This window comes from Haliotis rubra, unplaced genomic scaffold (assembly GCF_003918875.1).
Source record: "Haliotis rubra isolate DU_JTF1 unplaced genomic scaffold, ASM391887v1 Scf295, whole genome shotgun sequence".
Taxonomy (NCBI): domain Eukaryota; kingdom Metazoa; phylum Mollusca; class Gastropoda; order Lepetellida; family Haliotidae; genus Haliotis; species Haliotis rubra.
In genome coordinates this window covers 890685-913463 of record NW_025766963.1, presented here as the reverse complement: position 1 = coordinate 913463, position 22779 = coordinate 890685, and the positions used below count along the sequence as shown (strand labels likewise).

General features: G+C 39.9%; 1 protein-coding gene across 1 annotated transcript in view; it reads right to left on the bottom strand.

Annotated features, from left to right (window-relative positions):
- Positions 1-22779, bottom strand: part of LOC124282195 (ankyrin repeat domain-containing protein 26-like) — an 895780-nt gene that overhangs the window by 218386 nt on the left and 654615 nt on the right. The window contains exons 35-36 of the mRNA XM_046718159.1: positions 20666-20785; positions 14140-14211 (exon numbers count right to left, since the gene is read on the bottom strand). Of these exons, the coding sequence (XP_046574115.1) occupies positions 14140-14211; positions 20666-20785 (192 nt within the window). The remainder of the gene's footprint in view (positions 1-14139; positions 14212-20665; positions 20786-22779) is intronic.

Sequence of the window (22779 nt, the reverse complement as noted above, 5' to 3'; positions counted from 1 at the left end):
AGATATGGCTAGTACTCTTGTAATAACGATGCAAAATTAGTCAAAATACGTCTTCACAAACAGGACAATATGGGAATCTAAGAAGTAACTTATATATCGGATAGGGCCATCCAAATCGCTATTACGTGATTTCACATGTAGTACATTGTTATCTTTTCTTATAAATTGTGAAACTACCAAAGTGTATCCGCTCACATTGGGGAACTTTGAATTGGAATAGTTTGGTTCACTGTGAACCAAAAATACCAAAAATATAGAGTCCGTATCCACAACAAATTCTCTCCATGTTATCTGAGTTACATTGACCTAGTGTTAAGCATGATGGAGTTATGCCCCCCTTATCATTATACGTGTATGACCTCTCTGTCGTCGTTTGACGTCATAGAAGAAAATCCATTTGTCACATTTATTGCGAGTCATTTTTAACGTTGAGCGTACAACGTTAAGCATAAGCACATAAACCCAATTCATATACAGTTATGTCGTTCAGATATCAGCCTGTATTTTTTTCACTCACACTTTCCGTAAAGATGCCAAATTAACAAAAATCGTAGCACAGTGCTTTTATCGGTGCACGATAAAAAGCGGAGAAATTTACTGTTTTTTAACGCATAACAAAAATTTGGACAACATTCAGTAAGGTCTATTTCTCAAACCGCCAAGGTAGTTGCACTTATATTTATACCAACGGATAGGAAATTTTTCACTTTTCAAAACGTATGAAAATGCACCTGAAAAAAAACTCGGCATCCAGGGGGGTTAAGCCTGCAGTGTATTTTTGCATAAGTACTCAAATCTATATCGTATTATGCCCATTATGCTACATTCATGTAATTCAGTACGGCTGGGAGCTGATGCTGTGCGAGAAATGTGAAAACATTGTTATGCAACGTGTGAATTTCGTCGTGAATTTTATCTGATATTTTTGTATGATGATGAGTGTGTACTTTATTATTACATTACACATGCATGACTTTATTGTACATAAGTACATTGTACATAAGTATTATCTGTTATATTTGTAAATATATAAATAATGCATACACATATCTACATGGAATTTATGTCATCAAAAGCATATTTGATTTTTAACACATTTTCTATGTTAATTCCTAACAAAGAGACATAACACTAAAGTTTTCTTCAGAACTGTTGAATGAAAATCAGAATATAAAGCTATAGCTAGATAGTATATGGTCTGTCATGTGAAATATTTTATCAACATAATGTTACTAAAACAAGAATAGACATATGCCATTCTATACACATATAATTCTATCATACACATCCTCTTGGGTGGTCACAATGATCCGTTTGTTGAGACAAATCTCTGTAAACGAGTACTTATGTTTAGAGGCTGAATGGTGTTAAACTGTTGAAAGAAATGGATCAATAAATTAACATATATAATGACTCACAGCCCTGACTGATGGGCACATTTTATAAGGGCTAAATTCTTTATTTCAAACTATGATGACTGGTGTTTATGCTGCAACCGACTAATTGGATAATAGGTGTATGGTACATTAAGTATGCATCAGAAACGTAGTGTCAGAATTAAAAAAACAACAAAATGAAATGTGTGAGGAACCCCTGATAAAAACGTACTATTCATATTTATAATTAAAGGTTAAATTCTACACAGAATTTCTTCAATTGTCAGGGATGTGTAATAATTACAAATTTGCGATAAAGGCCTTTCAGGGGATACAGGTCCATTGGTTGGAGGTGTATCTCCGATTCTTTTTACATTGAGGTCGGTGGTAGTATGAGAACTATTTGTTAAATTTGAATGCGGCAATAGTTGAAGAATTGCCATTGGAAATAACATAAGGGCTGATATATAAAGTGAGTTTACATTATTTCATAGATGCTGTGACACCCGAGACTTACACTTGTGTTCTGTCGTAGGAAATGCCGTGACACTATACCGATTTTTCATGGAGTTTCACCGTAATCTTCAATTGTGTCAATTCGTATTGTGCTTGGAAATTAAGCAAACTGTGGATCTGCAACCAGTGTGCTACCAGTGGACGACAGCCTTTGACAGGTGGCCAAAAAACCTTCAAAAAGCGATAAATCGCTCCAAAAATAAATAAAGTGCCAGTTTGGAAGAACTGACTTTGTTGTTGTATTCTGATCCAATGTGACATTTACAGAGGCTCTATTTAAAGTTTGTAGCATAAATTATTGAATTAAGAGTCAATACATGTATTCTTTCAAGATTCCATATAGGTTGCTTATGTTTAATGATATATAAACTGTCTAAAATTGAGAATAAAGGATCCTCACAATAAGAAAAGCCTCTTTTTATGGTCTGGGTACTATAGGAGGTTCATTTACTGTCACCAGCTTGAAAAGAAATGGCAAACTTTTGTGTTTTTTTGTGTGTTTTTTTCACCCACCCCCAAAAGCATCAACGTAAAAAAATTTTTTTCGCGAAATGGGAACATATATTATCTCACGATATCAACAACAGAGAACGCACAAGCTAATTTATTAGTGTTTCAATGCACAGATTCTACCAAGTTTCAATGGTTCCAATATCAGATTTTGCACAATATCCTAGCCACAAATTCTGGCGTTTATAAAATGGGATACCTTGAAAGCGATTTATGCAACTATAGTTCTACAGAAAAGGAATCGATATTCCTTTTGTTCTGGAAATGCCTTTATATACGCTCCGTTTGGAATGATTTGAAAAATTGGCTGCTATCAGATAAATATAAATATATCGAAAGATATATATACCCAAACTTTCTCCTTTCCTTAGCCTGTACCAGGCAGAAAACCTAATTTCTTTCTAACATCAGCAACTAGATTCAGATTGTCGTGTTGGAATACAATGTGTAAGTGAAAATATGACACCTACAGCATGCAAGAAGATCAGCCTTTCATTGCCTGGACCGATGGATCAGTTTACAATGCTAAACATGATGATTGATGTCCTGGTTTGATTCACATCATGGAATTTGCACATAAAAAAATATCATGGCTTTAAACTAGTCAAAAATATACATTAGATGCAAATTAAAAGATGTTTATAAACCTTAAATGGAATAAAATTAACATCATGAAAGGTTTTCTAAAATGTTGATAAAAATTGAAAGCAGACAGAGATATTTCCTGGATCCAAGATAAACTGGTACGTGAAGGTATGCAACCTTGAGGTCAAGGTTGATTTGAAAATTCTGAGTGCTAAGTGTTTGCCCTGGCTTCTGAGACTGCTGTTTTCTTGGGACCTTCCAGATGAATTGATGCCATTTTTGGCTTGGTAAGAAGGTCTGTTTGTTGATAGAAGTGAAACAGATGTGAAGTGTTTCCATTTTACACCCCAAACAGCTTTACTTCGTGTTGGTATTATAGCTGAATTCTGGCACTCTATAAACAGTCAATTAGGAGATAAACGTACTGTGTTTGGAAATTAGATGAATGTTAGACCGAATTGATAGTCTCTAAATTTCATTTGAAGCCGAACGCGTAGTATGTTTATCTCCATTCTACAGTAACCGATTTAACATCGAACTTCCTCGTCCTGCGGAAGACACTGCGTAATCCGGCATGGAATGAGAGCCGAATTGAACTCGTCTGTGAAAGGAGTGGTAGGTTCCGTTCGTATTATTTTTAACATTGCAACATAAAACCTATTCTGTCCAAAGAAAACAAGTTACTGTTTATTCAATGCAATAATGTAACACCTAAGAGCTTGATTTTTATAATCATAACTCCACACGACCGAAACCAGCCTATATTGTTTTGTGCGCCGTGTTACTGTACCCCCCTGGCCACACTATAATGGAATCGTCTGACCTACTTATTTTCTTGGAATTAGACAGTTACGCAACAGTTTTAAATTGCGGACAAGCCAGTGTTTACATTTTGTGAAAGGTTGAAACCTGTGAGAGACTGATGGGTTAACAAAGGTAAACAGTCATGTACGCCTTACTGGGCATGCACAGACTGTTGGGAAGTGGAATTGCGGGAAGAGTTGTAACACGATCCAGACGGAAAGAAGCATGAGTTTGTACACTAGTAGATTGGGAATCGTGTTGATTAAAAACAGTACCTAGGTGACTGCCCTGGTATTGTGACAAATAAAGAATGCAAGTGTAATTACTGTTGTTATTGCACAAGCTAAAATATTAACTTAGCATTGAGAATTTCGTTCCACCTTGCTAGAAAAATCAGATTGGTAAGGACCCGATCATAGTTGGCGAAGCAGGTCTATACTGTAGCGTTTGTCCCATAAGGTGTGATTGTCTACTATCCATGCTAACATGTGCATCGTAACTACAAGTTCGATACTACCCCCAGGTGTAGACAGGTCCTCTGAATACGTGAGAGACTGACTGACTGACTGAGTTTAGTTTTACGCCGCTTTTAGCAATATTCCAGCAATATCACGGCGGGGGACACCAGAAATGGGCTTAACACATTGTGCCCATGTGGGGAATCAAACCCGGGTCTTTGGCGTGACGAGCCAACGCTTTAACCACTAGGCTACCCCACCGCCCCGAATACGTGAGAGAAAGATAGGAGGTAAGTCAAAAACGTTGACTTGTGAGATCCGCAAACTTGGAGGTAGGACCTGACGACTCTAATTCTGAAGCAAATCTGGCTGCTGTACTTGCTTCAAAGCCGTCGCCATGGTTCACACCATCAAGTCAAAGTCAATGTTAAGGTGAAGTTGTGTATTTCAGAAATGATCTCAAGAGACAGGTAGGTTCGGCTGCGTTGCTCTTGCAGCCTGTGATGAAAAAGGTAGAGATGAGTGGGATTGCCGAAACAGATTGGTTCACGGAACTTAACGTCAAGTTCAAAGGTTGAGACACAGCTTAAGACAAAGAGGTTTGTTGAAAGTAGATGAGTGAACGGTTCGCCGAGGGTAAGTCATATAAAAGGTGGACAGCAAACCAATGGGCAACTTGCTCTAAGACAGCTTAAGGTTGTCTGCAATACAGGCAGGTATGACTGACGAGTCTATACTACCTATCGCCAAAACTGGATTGGTTTGCTGAACCAAACTGAATCGGTGGAACAAACTGACAAACTGGTTTGCCGAACTAGATAAAATTCTCTGAACTGGCATGGTTCACCGAACTAGGATGATTCTCCGAACTGAATATTTTGCCTAAAGTGGGAGATTTGCTGTATGTGGAAGGTTTGCCGAATGTGGGAAGTTCGGTTCGGAAGTGATATCGAAGCAGCTGGTTCATTGACGGAGGTTCGTAGGATCGGTATACATAGATAGTGGGAGACTGATCCTGAAGGTTTGTCAAACGTATACCCCAGAGACGCTAGGAGATATCTGGTGATGACAAGGCAGGGATAGCATCATCTGGAAGGTTTTTTAAGGTTCTGTATGGCTCGGCTAACGTTGAACCACTACCACCGATTATGCAACGGTAGGTCTGATGTTCAGTGAAGTAATATCTTCCAAGGGGTGACACAGTCAGCAGAGATTCCACTAAGGTAGCAATCGGATGGAGCGTCTAGAAAATCCTTGTGCTCCGTGAGTGAAGAGGACGATATCTGGGCCTTCTTCGTAGGTCTGTCTTTTTAGATTTCTGAGGCGCAGATGGACCATGTCCGTCAGGTTTATATCAGGTGTCCCAATCCAAAAGGCGTTGGGACCCCACCTTCCTATAAATTGCAAAGTTGTCATCCAGTCCCTGACAAAAAACGCATCAAGACGTCCATACACCTAAGCTGATGCAATCAATACATGAAGGGTGAGGTTCGGATGTAGAGGACACCTTCTTGCATTGCAGACAAATCTTCCTGTTCCTGGATGAAGAATTTTTCCCATAGTTGTGAGATGGATTTAAAGAAGTGTAACACTTCAAATACAACACGTCTGCACAGCAGTGTGACAAGAAAGAGAACAAGCATTGTCACTAAGGTGACATAATCCCCCCCCGCAAATTATCAAATCAAACTTATAAAGTAATGAAAGTTTAAGATGAAGTTAAATGTCAACAAAAACATCATCTGGCTCTTTAGTTGTTCAAACACACACATATTTTCAAGACTGACTTTGACCTTGACATGAATGTCATAGTGTATGAAAAATGCAAAACTAGTACTAAAGAAACTGCTTATTGAAAAACATTCAAGGGAGCTCTTGAAAGTCTATGAAGAAAATCCAGTGAACCGTTCTTAAAATATCTTGCTGACAATTCAGGTTAACATTCTGAAATCTTCATAGTGTCGTCGCAACCCTAAAAATTATGTGAAGGTCACCAAAATCGACTGGGCCCTGCGCCTTCCCTAGATGAAGCTTGGTATTGAATATGAAGACAATCCAGTGAACAGTTCTTGAGATAGCTTAACATGCAGGTTTACATGCTGAAATCTTCAAAGTGTCGCCATGACCTTGACAATTATGTGAAGGTCACCAAAAACGTCTGGGCCCTGCACCTTCCTTAGATAAAGCTTGGGGTTCAATATGAAGAAAATCCAGGAAACAGTTCTTGAGATAGCTTAACATGCAGGTAAAACGTGAAAGTCCCCTTGTGACCTTGAAATGAAGGTCAAGGTCACCAAACCTGACTTGGCCCTTTCTTATAGTGTGATGAACCTAGGTACCAAATATGAAAAGAATCTAGTGAACGGTTCTTAAGATATTCCAATTTGTATGTACGTATATACGGACGGACGGACGGAGCCTAATACTATATCCCCCGCTTCGCGCTCAACGCGCGGCGGGGGATAATGATCAGACTAAGGAGTTATGTGATCATCCAGAAGGCATGCTGCATGCTTCACAGAGACTACAAGGCTGTCCAGGAAAGGGAACAGTGGGGCATGTTTGGGCGAATGGTACAAGAGAAGCCAAGAGAGGTTTACAGCACGTTTCACCTCAGCTGTCGATCATGAGAGAAAGAGTACAAACTGTGAGATAGGATAAGTTTTATACGGTAAAACCTCTTAATATAGGTTCTCTGATTGAATGATCTAATAAAGCAAGCTCGGTAATGTTATTTGTGTGCTCGTTATAGCATACACTTGTACACATGAAGATTCAAAGAGGCTGACATCTGTGATGAATTATAGTACAAAGCTTGATTTGCTGCCTGAAATGAGTGAGTAATATGGTTTTATGCATTATGCATTATGCATGGTTTGAGCATTATTCCAGCAATATCATGGTGGGGCAGACCAGAAATGAGCATCACACATTATACTCATGTGGGGAATCAAACCCGGGTCTTGGTGTAACAAGTGAATGCTTTAACCACAAGGCTACCCCACCATCCGCTGCCTGAAGACCACTACTTCTAGCTGTAATAACATACAAAATTAACTGGATTTTAGTCCATGACCATAAAACAATTACATAGGAAGCCTTTTCTGATACTGATTGTGACTGATCCAGAGCGATTATTGTTTCCAGCCAACAGTCTAATTACGAAACCTAGCTGCAAACTGGTCAGCCTCTGCTCCCTCGACCGTGACGGACACGGGGACTGGGCTACTGTCCACCCTGGCAGAATTTCTTCAACCTAATCAGTGGGACATTAGGAAGGGTGGATGCCCATCAGATGCCGTTATTTGAAAATATCCCCGGTAGTTCTTGTCTGATTGTAATAAAGTATCCCAGCAGTGTAGGCTTTTTCAGATTTTCAAATGTTTGGATGGTATAGTGACTGATCCAATTTGATCCTATTTCTGTGTTTTTTACCTCAATATTTAATCATGTAAAAATATGATGTCTATTACGTATGCTATGATATCAAAAACACACATTTGATATATTTGAATCCATAAACTAAACAACCCCACTTTGCCATTGCAAAATAAATCTGAAATTTTACTTAGGTACATAGGTATATACATACAGTTTTAACTAAGTACACAGCAAATGCTTATATATATTTCTTATGTAACAATGAAGTTCCGTTCGTATCCTCAAAACAGTGTCTGCCCATAAGCCCTTTGTTTTTTTCAGGCAATCAAACTTGCATGCAATACAGCGATTACTACTCTCTTGCTGTAACCCTTGTTTGGTGGTAAACCTACACATGTTATTTGTCATCATTCACTTGATGGTCAGTTAATGAATTTATAACAGGTATAATTAGTGATAACACCACTCAGATTACCCGACAAAGGTTCCCATTTGGCATTTCTTGTGTCTGGAGTAAATACTCATCATTATAAATTGAGGTCTGATGTGGCAAATGTATTACATCTTATGTAATATATGCATGGAAGTGCAGTAAGAGGAATTATCAGCTGAGTTACAAAACAAACATCGATCAAAGGATTAACCGATAACACGCTGATTGATTAATTGCTTTTATCCTGCACAGCGGATTTGTCAAAAGGTAGTGTTTATGTATGTAGATTTACTAATCTATACTGAATACACCCTGTCGTAAAGTCTCTTTGTAAAAACAACGTCCTTCCTTCAAAGGATTAACCGCCAATACATTGATTGATTGCTCATTATTGGCTAACTAAATTACTTTTTTAAAGAATGGCGGACATCATGCAATTAGTTGCCAGGTGTGCTATCTTGGGTGACCAATGGGACTATACACCAATGTGAAAAACCTGAAACGATAGATCACTTTTTCGCATATTAGACTGTTAAAAGACACATGACATGGAACAGGATACTTTGTCAGCTGCAGATGAATGGCATCTCATTCCTTTATGTGGATATTGATGGATACATTCCCCGAACAAGGTAATAGCCTGATATTGTTGCTATAACTTTAGTCTGTTTTAATTTTAATATTTGCATTTTGTTTTTATTTATTTGTTATGGCATTCAACAGAATCATTTTTTTTGCTGTGAAGTGTAATGAGACAGACAACATACACTAGGTCGCACTCAGGGCGTGTGTGTGAAATATGATACACGTTGGCAATCTATAAAATGTCTAGATATTACAATCATGTTATAAATTCACTAAGTATAAGCAGATTGTGTGCATTTTATTAAGTTTCAAAATGCATACAAATATGATAATAAACTTAATTAGGATTATAAGACAAAATATAAAGACGTACATATATATTGACTTCGTTATTTCAGTCCTAACATTTTTTACCACTGGCAGATGGTTAAACTTAAAATGTTTTCATTTGTTATCAAAATAATGCCATTTAATACAACATTCAGATTGACTAGTAGTGAACCCAAGCTCACTACTCTCCCCAAGACTCCCCATGTACTTAGTTAGCCTTACTTTCAAAACAATGCTATTGTATCAGGCTTCTCACCAAATTCAAGGTCAAACTATTTCTTAAATCAAATTCTACATCCATTTACGTTAACATTTTTATAAAGTCAACATTACTATGAAATCAAAATTTTACATCAAAATCAGCATTTTATCAAAGTGAATATTTTTTATAAGAAACCAAATTATTCATCAAAGTCTACATAATTTTACAACAAAATCAACATAAGATTATCGAGTAAAAAAGATTTCATCTTTGTTGATCAGTCTATACTTATACTATCAATTGCGCATGAGGGTGGCGCAGCAGAGGTAACGAACCAGTCATGAATTCTGGGATATCATCCGGGTACTCACTGGAGAAAAACAATAACAAAAGCAACAACCAGTCCACGGAAATTGCTCTGGATCAGTGGCCCTTTAACGTGGACCCTGTTGGACTTGGGTTGACTGATCAGGTTGTGCCACATGGGTAGATGGAGAGGTTTGTCTGTCAGTAGTTACAGAGGAGCAACGGATACCATGGTGTGGCCGGCCAGGCTGGAGCTACTAGGTAGACAATGCAATCTTTGCAAGTACTTCCGGAATTAGTTTGAACGGAGGGAAGGCATAGGCTTCCATCTTTTTACCATGAAATGGGGAGAGCATCGACTGCCCAAGCCTTTGGATACAGTACTGGTCTAACAAATGCTGGAAGTCGATTGTTCCCGGAGGTGGTGAACAGATCCATAGATGGTGTTTCCCAAGTCTGGCCTATGAGTTTGAAAGCTTCCCAAAAGAGTGTCCATTCTGTGGAAATCGCCTTGTCTTGACGAGAGAGTGAGTCTGCCAATATGTTCACCCGTCCCGGGATGTGACCCGCTCTGATATAAGCTCTTATGGCAACTGCTGCTTGGAATATATTCTGAGTGATGCTGAGAAGTTGTTGTGACTTGGTACCGCCCTGCTTGTTGAGGTAAGCTACAACCTTCATGAATAACCATGGATTGGGAAATTCCGAACGGTGGAACTTGGAACTGGAACCTGCGACCGTTCACAGCAAACCTTAGATATTTCTTGGATGAGGGATGTATAGGGATGTGCAAATAAGCGTCTTTGAGATCTATACTGATGAATTTTTAGTCTTGACGGATTAGAGTTCGTAAATTGGCCAGAGACTCCATCTTGAACTTGGGAGGTTTTTGTAGAAAGTTCTTGTTTAATAGCTGGAGATCTATTATCATACACATCTCGTCCGTGTCTTTCTTGGGGACCAGACACACTGGGGAATAAAAGCCACAGGTTAGGTCCGATGGAGTAAGTTTGACATCGGTTTTCTCCAACAGTTGTTCTATGGCAAGATTTGCCCTCACTAGACGTTGACTTTGGATGAAAAATTGTCGGCCCATCGGAAAACAAGTCACAGGACGTAGAGTGTCCAATGGAAGGATGTAGCCTCTCTCTACGACTGATATATCCATTTGTCACAGGTTATTAGATTCCAATTGTCAACATACTGGGATAGTCCGCCCCCTACTGGGGACTGAGCTACTGAAATCACATTCCGTTTCCAAATTGAGGGGCGTTTCTGGTTGTTGAAACAGCAGTTCCTTAGACGCATCCGGAGGGCTCCTGATGGAATTTATTTTTTTTAATTCTATCCAAAGCTGTGAGGCAGCCAAGAATGCCAACTTGATTGTGCATAGCATCTACCAAGGATTGATAAACCACATCTAGGAAGGAGTGTGTGAGGGCTACTTCCTGAGCTGACATCGATACTAAGGTATCCTTCTTAATACTGTTATAGTCCTGGAATAAGGGTAAGAGGGCGCGTACACCTGCAGCTAACCAGTTAGAGTAAGAGAGGATGTCAATTGAGCCGCCGTATCAAAATCCTTAAAGTCCCTGCCTGAACACGGAAGTGGCTCCCCTGGTAGTTTATAACTGTGCAAAATCCTTATCCAGATATACACACGCATGCACATCGTCATATGAGCGAAATATTCTCAAGCACGACGTTAAACACAATTTCACCTCACCTCACCTTATCCAGATAAGGCGGACTGGCTGGAATAAGTCGGTAGTGGATTGCATAAACTGGTTTATGGTTTATCCTAGGCAAGTTGTGGCCTTTGAGAGGCCTGTATTGTTCGCATCGAAGGCAGTTTTAAGAGATGAAGAATGAGGTAGGGATAATGTAGGCGTCCGTTCCAGAGGCAAGCAACCCGATAATCCCGACTCCACAGAGATGTCAATTTTGTATGATCCTCAGTAGGAGGTGGCAGGGTATTAGGGTAAAGTCCATGTAAGTACTCAAGTTTCTCCTTAAATGACCACCCCTGTGTAAAGTCATCTGCAAAAGTGTCAATTGGTTGCACTGTTAATAATCCCTCCTTCATGGAAAACTCCGGTTGGGAGAAGGGATTAACAGATGAGCCATTCGAGTCTGATAAGTCAGGTACTAACAGCATGAGCAGTGGGTTTTCTGTATCAATAAAAGCCAAGGACTCTGTAGCCGTATCTTCAGAACCGCTAGGCACATGGCAACTATCCATAGCCGTTGACCCAGATGTATGGCACGAGCCAGGACAGGATTCACATGCACGGGGGCACTGTGTCAGTCTCGTGAAAGTCCTGTGGTCCAGTCCCTATGTGGGGCAAGGTGGCAGGCTCTGGGCGACTGGGAGCTGTCACGCACGGCTTGCTCCTGGAGACAAACGTCATGGCATGTTTGCCTGAGCCATGGGCACGCCAATCCCGATATCGGTACTGCCGACACCATCCCCGTTGCCTGAAGCCCTAAGCTTCTCCCCTTGAGGGGACCGGCCTCCTATGTACGTCAGGTTATGATGATCAACTCTACCAGTTAGAGCACCCCGAGATCAGTAGGAAACGACTTTGGCTTATGCCATCAACCACCAAGTCATTGCAGCTAGTATCTGACATCTTGCCGAAATAACACTTCTCAAATTGCTTCTGCAGCCTGTTTATTTTGACCTTATTACAAATTTCCATGTCTCGCATGGACTTGTTCATAGAAGCCTGAATGTCAGATTTAAAATAAGCCAGTAAGTCTGATATGGCTGACAGATCAAGCTGACTAGAGGTAGATTTAGATTTTGACCTCTAACGTGATTTAGATTCCGATTTAATAGTCGATGAAGGAAAGCAGAAATACTTTTCTTAGGTTTAGAGCACTCTGATGAACACAAACTTTTGCGTTTTCTTGATTGGGATCAGGACTCCTCCATAGCTAACCAATCTTTTTCTGATGTTTCGAGGCATAATAAGCAACGATCCGGGAGTTACAAGGAGTGTCCTTATAACAAGTGGCACACAGAAAATGAGGGTCTATGTCCGCCATAAATTTCTGACATCGCAACCATGTGTATTTGGACATGATGTTGAGATCGGGAAAAAGGGCAGGAAATGTCCTAAAACAGCCCCAAATCACAAGCAAAATACGTATCACAGAGAAATGCAATTTAGGAGATAAACATCATGTGTTGGCCAATTTCCGGTGTTATTGAGTATGAAATACTGAAATATTCCCGTGCTTCAAATATTCAATAACACCCAGACATTGGCCAACACATGATGTTTATCGACATTGGAAATACAAAAGTAAACCAAAAGGCCCACATGGGTTTTACTGTCTGCACTCATTGACATCGAGTACGGGTACAGCAGTGAAGTGTCATCAGCTGTCCATTTCAGCTGGTTCCCATGGCAGCATCTGGAACTGCTCATTTGTGATGTCATTCCGACTTTACGTCACAATATGATTTTAATGAATTCACCATTGGTGAATACCACAATACAATTGTGTGCGATATTTGTACGTGTCAATACGCAGTGAATAGTCTTGCAATTTCCGGGAATGGAATACCATTCGATCATGTTTTTCAACCAATCAGATTAAAGAACACAGTGTCTTTTGGTTTACAATGTCTTATAAACTAATGCGATTTGATAGACTAATGTGATTGAATGTAGCTTGTTGAAGAAGGGAAGACTTGAATAAAAAAGTATTTCACTTTCACTTCTAAACATCTTGCTTTCAGACCATACAGAAACATTATAAAGGGTTTTCAAACAACAATGACGTGACGTCAGGATCAGGGGAGATAAGTGTTTGCCACTCATATGGCAATGTCCCCCACCGCTAAAGAATGGAATATTTATAACATATTTACTACTTTTTATTTTTTGGTCACATACAAGATGCCTGAAATGACTGGCGTCTGCATAATCACCCAATGTAGGCTGTCACCAAATTTGAAGACATTGGGTACAAAAGTTCATGAGAATCGCGCTAACAAGAATCGGGACGTACGTACGGACGCTGCTGAATACATAGTCCCCCGTTCTGCGTTGCAGGGAAAAAAAAAAATTAATTCAGTAATCAATTACGAATACCACTAGGAACAGCTATGACTTAAGAGTTTAAAATTTCATTTTCATTTCTGTATGTATCTGTGTAAGCACAGGAATAATGGATACCATAATCCAGAGGGAATGTTTACGTAATAATTAAGATAATGCCACCCACCAAGACCTTTTTTTATCTAAATAAATTGCCTGGGACCCATTTGTTTGGGGTTGTATGCCTTAAAGTCTTGTGGCCACAAATATTCTACTTTCACTGATGTCTTGACAATCCGATAAGAATTTGGGTTTTAACCTCTTTAACCATACAAGCAGTGTTGGTTTAACTCATTAAGCCCTAGAGCCAGTGCACCACTCAACAGGTTATGGCCCGGGAAAGCTAAACCTGAACAAAAACTTTTAAAATTCAGCTGTTATGAGTGGTAGGTTTCCACTTCCCATTGTTTAAAGAAAAAATGTGTACACATTAAAAAGGACCATGGATGAATTGGCCATGACATAAGCTGACTATACTTCCATTCTGGTGAACTAAAAATAGAAACACAAGCACACATGACAGTCAAAGATGTTTACTTACCCCTAATTTGCCCTCAAGATGTGCATTTGTGGATTTAAGGTTGGAACATAGTGCTTCAAGGCTGCTCCGAACCTGTCAACATAAGAACATTGAAACACTGATATCATGAACACTTCTGTGGTTAAACATCGGAATGCAAAGATCCAGGAAACAGAGGCTAGTACAAAAAGACTTCAGGAAGCACAGTAAGATCCGAGCAAAGAGAGGTGAGGTTAGTAAGACCTGAGGAAAGAGAAGCAAGGTAAGTAATATTCAAGTGAAGAAAAGCAAGGTAAGATCCAAGCATGGAGAGGTGAGGTAAGTAAGATCCAAGCGAGGAAAGGTGAGGTAAGTAAGATCCAAGTGAAGAGATGAGTTAAGTAAGACCTGAAGAAAAAGAAGCGTGGCAAGTAAGATCCAATTGCCATTCACTTGCACAAAACAATTGTAGGCTAAGATAATTGTAAGCTACAACCAAAACTTACAATTGGTCTGGACCATTCTGAAGTAGTTAAGATCATTGTAAGCTACAACCAAAACTTACAATTGGTCTGGACCATTCTGAAGTAGTTAAGATCGTTGTAGGCTGTGACAGGGTCAGGGTCTGTTTCACACAAGTAAACAGATTTATGTTCAAAGATGGCCTTTTCATTTTGTTAAAATTGTACGATTCGCCTCAACACCTGAACAACACGGAGAATGCACCACTGATTTAACATCATAAACTTCATTATTTACAATAGTGAACCACATAACTATCGAGTCGATGTAAGATATGACTACATAGTTTAAAAGATATTTCTTGATAAATCTAGCCTGAGTTAAAAAAGACTCGTCTTTTAGACACACTTTTCATTGAGACAAAAACTGTCTACACTGTTTGATAAATCGCCATGATTTAATTTATAAGGTAAACATGTCATCACCTATATAAGAAAAACATTAAACAAACACTTCAGCTTAGGCTCATTAAAAGGTGTCCTCCAGATCTCCTAATTTCTCCCCACAAGGTACCAAAGTACAATTAGGTGATGTGGGTATGTCATACTTGGATGAGTTTTATAATTAGGTAATGTGGGTAGTTGGAACAGTCCATTTTACAGAATGAAGGGAAGACAATACAGATATTTTGATATTCTAATCCAAGTAGTCCGATGCAGAATTCCAATATTTAGGCAAATCAGGTATTTTAATATCATGCCGATGTCCATTTTGCTGTGTCAACTTCACCCATGTCACAGACTCTTCTTTCATCACCAGTTTCATAAAGTCATACACATTTGGATGGTATTTTGTAAGGGAGCTGTAACTTAAAGTGCCAGCCAGGTTATTAGTAAGATGTCCATCATTGGCAAAATGATTCCAAACTTGTTTGGACCAGTGCTGCTCCTCCACCCATGTTATTGTTACTCAGTCCATGAACTTGATGGCAGCATCATCACCTAGTGCATCAGCAATAGCATCCAACAAGGCAATGTTGGCCTGATGAAGGAAGCGGCACAAGAGGAAGAGTCTTAGCTGTCTTGGCTAGCTTCCGAAAGTCGGCCTCATCCTTGTAACGAAACACAAGTCTATGGTGCTCAACTCGCCTCCATGATAAGCATATCTACCTCCCCGGGGATGAGGTAGAAAGGAAACCACCACATGTACATTTGGTGTCTTCGCAGGAAGGCGACTTCTTGGGGCATGTAAAGACATGGGCCATTTTACGTTTTCGCCTTCGTGCGAAAAGGGTGGACATTTGCAACAATGGGTTTGAGTGTTTATACAAGAACCCTAATCTCAGAAGAAGGCAACAACCACAAGACGTTCATGTTCATGTTATACATACATATCATATGTACAAATCATTTTATAAAATATTTCACTTCCACTTCCCTTCTTAATCATTAAAATATGTACAAAATAACAGTTTATCATGGTATCATTTTATAAAATATTTCACTTCCACTTTCACTGTCCTTCTTAACTCATTAAGATCAAGAGATGCACATGTGCGACAAATTAATTAACTCCTCACAGCGAGAGACACACATGTGCAACAACAGAAAGCACCTCTTATTCAGCGAGAGACGCACATTGGTGTCGTTACTTTTAAAAATCGCACTGTACCTATTATTTCAACCAATTTAGTAGTACTGAGCAAATATTAGCTTTTCTTACAAGGGATGCTACCTTTAGTGTCAATCAGAAGAAGTATTTAAAGTGTTTTGATAGCAATTGCTAATCATTATCATAGGCTTATACAGTGTTTGGCAAATGAACACATGTCGGCGAGAAAGGGGATTATGATGTTTTTACAGAGGTAAGTGTCTGGTACTCTTCATTGGGAATGGATACTAAAATACTTCTTATGCACATTGATTGAATTAGATGTAATGGTTTAGAGGTTACTGAAGATTATATTTTCTTCAACTTCCTAATAAATAAGAAACAATATACAAAATTTCAAGGACATACAAAGAATTCGAACACAATTGAATAGTTTCAATTTACTTTTTAGGTATTATTACGTTGTCATGTTTCATATAATGAAATATAATGTATAAACACAAATAATTATACATCCAAGCTTGAATAGATTAGACATAAATTAACTTACTAATTTAAAGCTTACTGAATTGTAACTAGTTATTTTCCATAATCTAAAGTTGATAATGTTACCTAATCGAATATAGAGTGATAAGTTGAGCCATTGCATCGAGTATATATACATGTTAGTGTTATTACAACAATGAATGGGGTAGTCCAGTGGTTAAAGCGTTGGCTCATCACGCCGAAGATCCGGGTTTGAATCCCCACATGGGTACAATGTGTGAAGCCCATTTCTGGTGTCCCCCGACGTGATGTTGCTGGAATATTGCTAAAAGCGGCGTAAAACCAAACGTCGAACAATGAAATCTTTTACTATGTTTGTTACAAAACACAGTAAGTTGGTAATTAAAAAAATCTTTAGACATAGCCAGAAATAAGCATTTCAAGCATTTGTGTTCAAGCTGTTGAAAGTTTCATGTTGATTTGAATTGTCAGTTTTCTATGCAATTTACATGAGCATTGTGTAAAACATTTGTATTCAATCAGATTACAGTAATGAGATAATTGAACACCTCTTTCGACAATGTTACGAAAGTGTGTAGCTTGCTCACCCTTGCTGCTGTGGCCAATGCAAGGAGGAAAGCTGTCTTCTTGGTGAAGTTGTAGAAGGAGATGGCATGTAGAGGCTCAAACTGCGCCTTCCGCACCAACCTAAGTACCACGTTCAGGTCTCAAACAGGTGGTCTTAACTTGGTCTTCTGGTCCTCAAGTCTGAAGAAGCATAGCAAATGCTTGTAATTCTGGAATCTTAGTAATTTTCTGGTCTTTCAGAATTGCTAACACCGAGTTAAGGGCTACCAAATAGGTTGTAACGGTACTGCCCTTGAGGTGTCTTTTACTGAGAAGAAACAGAAGAAATTCACCCAAGAATTGGTGAAATGCAGTGGTGGGATCCTGTTTGCAACTCTTCGTCGGCCACCAGGGCGCAATCAAAATCAGAGAGGTGGTGAATCACTCTGATCTTTCGAAGTACCTTGGGAAGAAGTACCAGTGGTGGAAAAGTGTACAAGTGTTTTCCCCAAGGTACGCTGGGAGCGTCTACTGCCTGTGCTTGTGGATCCGGAACCAGAGATATGTAGGTTTGGATCTGGAAGTTCTGGTTGGTGGCAATCAAGTTTATGTTTGGAAGGCCTAGAAGGTGACATGCAACATTGAACACCTCTGGGTGGAGTTTCCATTCCGTGGGAGCTATCCTGTCTGGTCTGGAAAGGTCGTCCGCTAGGATGTTTCTGCAGCCCAGAATATGCTGGATGAGGAATTTCAAGTCCAGGTGAAGGACAAGGGTTGCTGGATCCTGATGACTTTGGAGACAATCATTGTTGTATGACTCGGATTGAACGTTCATCAGGTGTAGGTACGTTGCTATTGGCTTCGTTAATCACGTGAAAAGCCACAGGGCTGTAGAAATTCCAAATGTGAGTACTGGACATTGGTAATGGATACCATTAAAGATAAAGATGAGGAATCGCATATCGCTGGGGTGGATAGGTACATGCAAGTATGCGTCCTGTAGGTTGAGACTGGTCAGGTAATTGTGGGCACTAATTCTGGTCCTAAGCAGTCTCAACATTGTCTGGTGGAAATGAGGTGGACGTTGCAGATAATGTTTATTGAACAGAGACAGATTGTGGATCATTCGGAACTTGTCCGAGTCCCTGCTTAGGAAGCAGAAACACTGGAGAGTAAAATCCTGGTGTCAATGTCGGCCCTTGAACTATCTCTATGGCTCTCTTGTGTAGCAATATGTTTATATTGTCCAATAAGATTTGATGTTGGTTGTGTGGATGGACATTCCTCCAGGGTGATATTGTTAACGGTGGACTATCAGTGAGAGTCGACAGCCCCGACAGCAGATGTTGGTGATGAACGGGTCTCCCAGCAAGAGCCAGTTCTTCCATTATCAGCCAAGTCTCCCACCAGGTGATGGTAATGGATACCATTAAAGATAAACATGTCTGTGATCTGAATGACTGGGGGTGGGAGTTCCCAATTGTTGTGGTTCAGCACTTAATTGCTTGCCCCCTGTTTCCTCCCTCTGCTCTTGTCTCAGCGGGGCTGGTAATTCCCAGATTGCCTCCCTCTCTCATGGCTTCTACCCTGAAAGGGCTGGTTGGTCTGAGTCTTGAGGGTCTTGCGCCAGGGTTGATAGTTTCCTGCCCTTGGAAGTCTTAGTGCCAAATTCTTTGATACTTGTTGCAGGGCCTTGAGCGCCGTCTCATCTCAGGCATAGGCTGAGATGCGTGAGTGTGTGTTGGAAACTTCATCATCAAGAGAGAGGAGGCAGACCACGGTTGGCGTTGGAAACGTCATTTGAATTCCAAGTCTCATTCCAAGAGAGCCTAATATCACAGTCGTCTTGTCGATGTGATTTCCACCAATGCCACCCTCAGGTGATTACTCATATGCTGAATCTGCCTCTGTTGGAAAGTCATTATGGTGCGCAGATGGTCTATGTGATTTGGATTGCTTTCTGATAAGCCCTGACTAATCGCTCTCAAAGAGGAAGCCAACGCTAACAGTGGTTTGAGGGAACAGCGAATTTCTGTCTCCAAAAAAAGCTAAACAATTGTCAGGCATTGTCAGGTTTAGATGAGCCTGTCATACGTTTTAAATCCTCATCAAGTGTGTGGCACATCTGCTGCCTCAATGGCATGGATAGGAAAATCTTCCTTCCTTAAGTGTGGTGCCATAATTGATGGAGTAAGGGATAGCCTGGCAAAGTCCTCGTCAAGCGCAGTGATCCAGTCCAAATAGTGTCCCCCTTGTCGATCCGCAGAGCTGGAGAGGGAGCCATAGAGGATAGTCTATCTGCCATCCAATCAGGAACCTGCTGAAGACTTAAGTGAGTGTTCTTTTCCAGCAAAGAGTCCTTATAAATCGGTACAAAGGCATCCTCCAATGAGTCTGAGTAGTAATCGTAAGCCCTCTGGGCCAGCAAACGACTCCTAGACCTGTGTCTGTGTTTCTTTCTCTCTGTGTGGATTTCTTTAAATGTCTAGAAGCTGCAGCTGGTGAAGTCGAATCTCAATACAAAGTAGCCCTAGAGGTCGAGGCGCTCCCTGTAACCATGGGTGGAGCTGATACGGTAAGTGCCGAGGGTGCCAAGTACTCAGGGTCAGGTGCCAAGTATTCAGGGTCAGGCGCCAAGAGTGTTGGAGACGCCATGGTAATAGGAATATTCTGTATAAGCATCGTGGGTGCTGGCAGCAATAGAGATGAATGGGGCACCAGGATCAACAGTGGCGCTGCAGGCAGAAAAGTTGCTGGTTGTGCTGTAGGTAACAGAGTTACCGAGTGTGCTTGAGGTGTTGCCGTCAGGATAGGTGCACAATCCGCCTGAGAAATGCTGCATTTCCAAGATGTGTAGAGAGTTGTCAGCTGAGGCGCCATTTTCTGCTAAAACAGTAAGGAAGTATCCAAGTTGGATCCATGTAGAACGTGCAATGCGATGGCAATGGTGGCTTGCTCAGTTGGAACAACCATCTCCTCAGCATTTCCCTCACACAGCTTCGTCTTGTCAAAAGAAAGCAGTAAATGCATTAAAGAGTAATGCTGGATATGGTAAAAAATATCATGAGACACAAGTTTACCCATAACCTTCATAATTTTCGGCAACCCATTCGACTGTTTGCATTCATTTCCATAATGTCTCAGAAATGACTAGATAAATTTACACAAATTGTAACAGTGTGTATGTAGCTCAGTTGGGCTAACAATCTGATGGTTGTAGGATCACATCCGATGGAGTCTCACAAAACTAGTTGCTTGTTTTAATTGGCTTGCGACCTCAGAGACCTAAGAGAAGTTGTGGTGCTGTATTCTAAAGGTGCTCCCAATGGCAGATGGAGATACAACAGACAACACACTATACCATATACTCACTTGGACCTTTGGACCTTGTGAAGTAAACAAATTCTTCACTACTCATTGCCACATACAACAGATTCAGTACCTTCTGTGAATCCTGTAGGTCTTGGTGCAACATCTCTGATTGTTGTTTTTCATGTTTCAATTCTGCCTCTAATCTTGTATTTTCAACAAGTAACCTTTGGTAGTTTTCTTCCACTTCTTCCTGTAATGGAGAGAAGTGAACATGTCATATCATACAGACAAGGTGAAAACATCATTATTTTTTAATAGGGAATCAGTTATCAAAACCAAAACAAATATCCTTGGAATTTTAGAAATAGAAATTCAAATGAGAGCAGATCAGAAAATATGAAAAGTTGTATGATATCATTAATTACTGTAGCATCCAAATACACTCTATTAACTTGTCATTGTTGGCCTTTCCTAACACAACATGAGGTTCTTGAGAGGCACACACAGCATGGTTAAAACATCATTATTCAAACTCTGAATACTCTGGCACCTAATTGTTCTGAATACCAGCAGTGAGAATTGATCCAAATCTTCAATTTCCTCCATAGGACATCATCTTGTTGGCAAGCAGTGCTCACTAATATTATTTACCTAAAGTCAATGTATAGTGTAATGTATGAGGTAGGGGTGGGCGATAACACCGGTTAACCGGTATATTGCAATTCGAACTTTGCAATACGATATATTGCGGTACACTTTTCATGAACCGGTTCACCCAATACGATCGGCAATTTCCGTGACCAAGATTGGTAATTTTCGTGATGTAGTAAAATATACTAATAACATTTGCATTTCCTTTATATTCTGATACATTGATAGTTTTGAGAATGGTGGTTGGTCAATCACATACGAGTCCTGACAGTGGCCAGTGGCACTGTTTCAAAAGGGGATGGTGGGGTAGCCTAGTGGTTAAGGCGTTTGCTCGTCACTCTGAAGACCCGGGTTCGATTCCCCAGATGGGCACAATGTGTGAAGCTCATTTCTGGTGTCGCCCGCCATGATATTGCTTGAATATTGCTAAAAGCGGCGTAAAACTAAACTCACTCACTCACTGTTGCAAAAGAAAGGAAAATAGTCATTAGTTAACCCATTTTACACTGCAGGCCAGAAAACCAGCCAAGAGTCCCATACACTGAGGCATACAGTAGGGACAGCAAAATTATATATAATTTTAGGAAACTACCTAATATACGATTCATTTATTAATCTATCACTTTTCACAATGTCTGAAAACACTTATTACATTTCAAATGAACATATATTATCGACAGAATGAGAATTATTTTTCGCAATGTTATTGAAAAAAATATTCTCGGGCACATGCTTCGGCTACGGGTCCACATCAAAATTGTCAAAGAGCAAACAACTGAACTCATTGAATAAACTAAAGAATAAAGTCAACAACAGTATTCATAAAAGTTGTCGAACATACACATTATAAGTTACTCCAGTGGAAACCTGATAAGGAAAATTTAAAGGGACTTGCCAAAATTGTTTACTTATCAGGTATTTTACTTATCCAAACTTATCAAAACCTGAAAATCACAACCATATGCATGTACATGTATATGTATACAGAATGATCCGACCTCAGTATCCCCCCCAGTCAAGGTAGGTCCTTTGTGAGATTGCTCAGACATTTTGCCAGAATAGACTGACGATACAATTTGTCCCTCTGTTTTATACGATAACATTTGTGTTAAGTAAACAAGCATTTTTTGCAATTGAACTTATTAAGATTTTCACCGCTAGATTTCAGCTTTTATTACTTGTCACATGACCGTAATGGCGGCCTGCTTCAAGTCATTCATCATGTAAATTGAATAAACTCACTTTGGGTCAAATACTGAGTATTTGTAGTAGGGAAGTGTCATTTGAAATGATGCATCAGTTTACCTGAAAAAAATGCTGATTGGTCTACTCACTGATACTCATAAGCTACATAAAACAATGAACAACTTATCAGGGCTGGCTTCCAGTTGTCAGTGTATTGTCAACTGCATGACGCCAGCGAGCTGTAAGTAAGTAGCTGGAGACTGACATGTGCCCCTCATGTCGGATTATGTGGTAATCACTAATTTAGTTATCCGGTCTCTTTTGTTAAGTAATTTACTTCCAGGGACAGTGAGAAGATGTTTAGTTAAGCGGTATTGTTTACTTAACCGAGTTTAGTTAACCCGACTC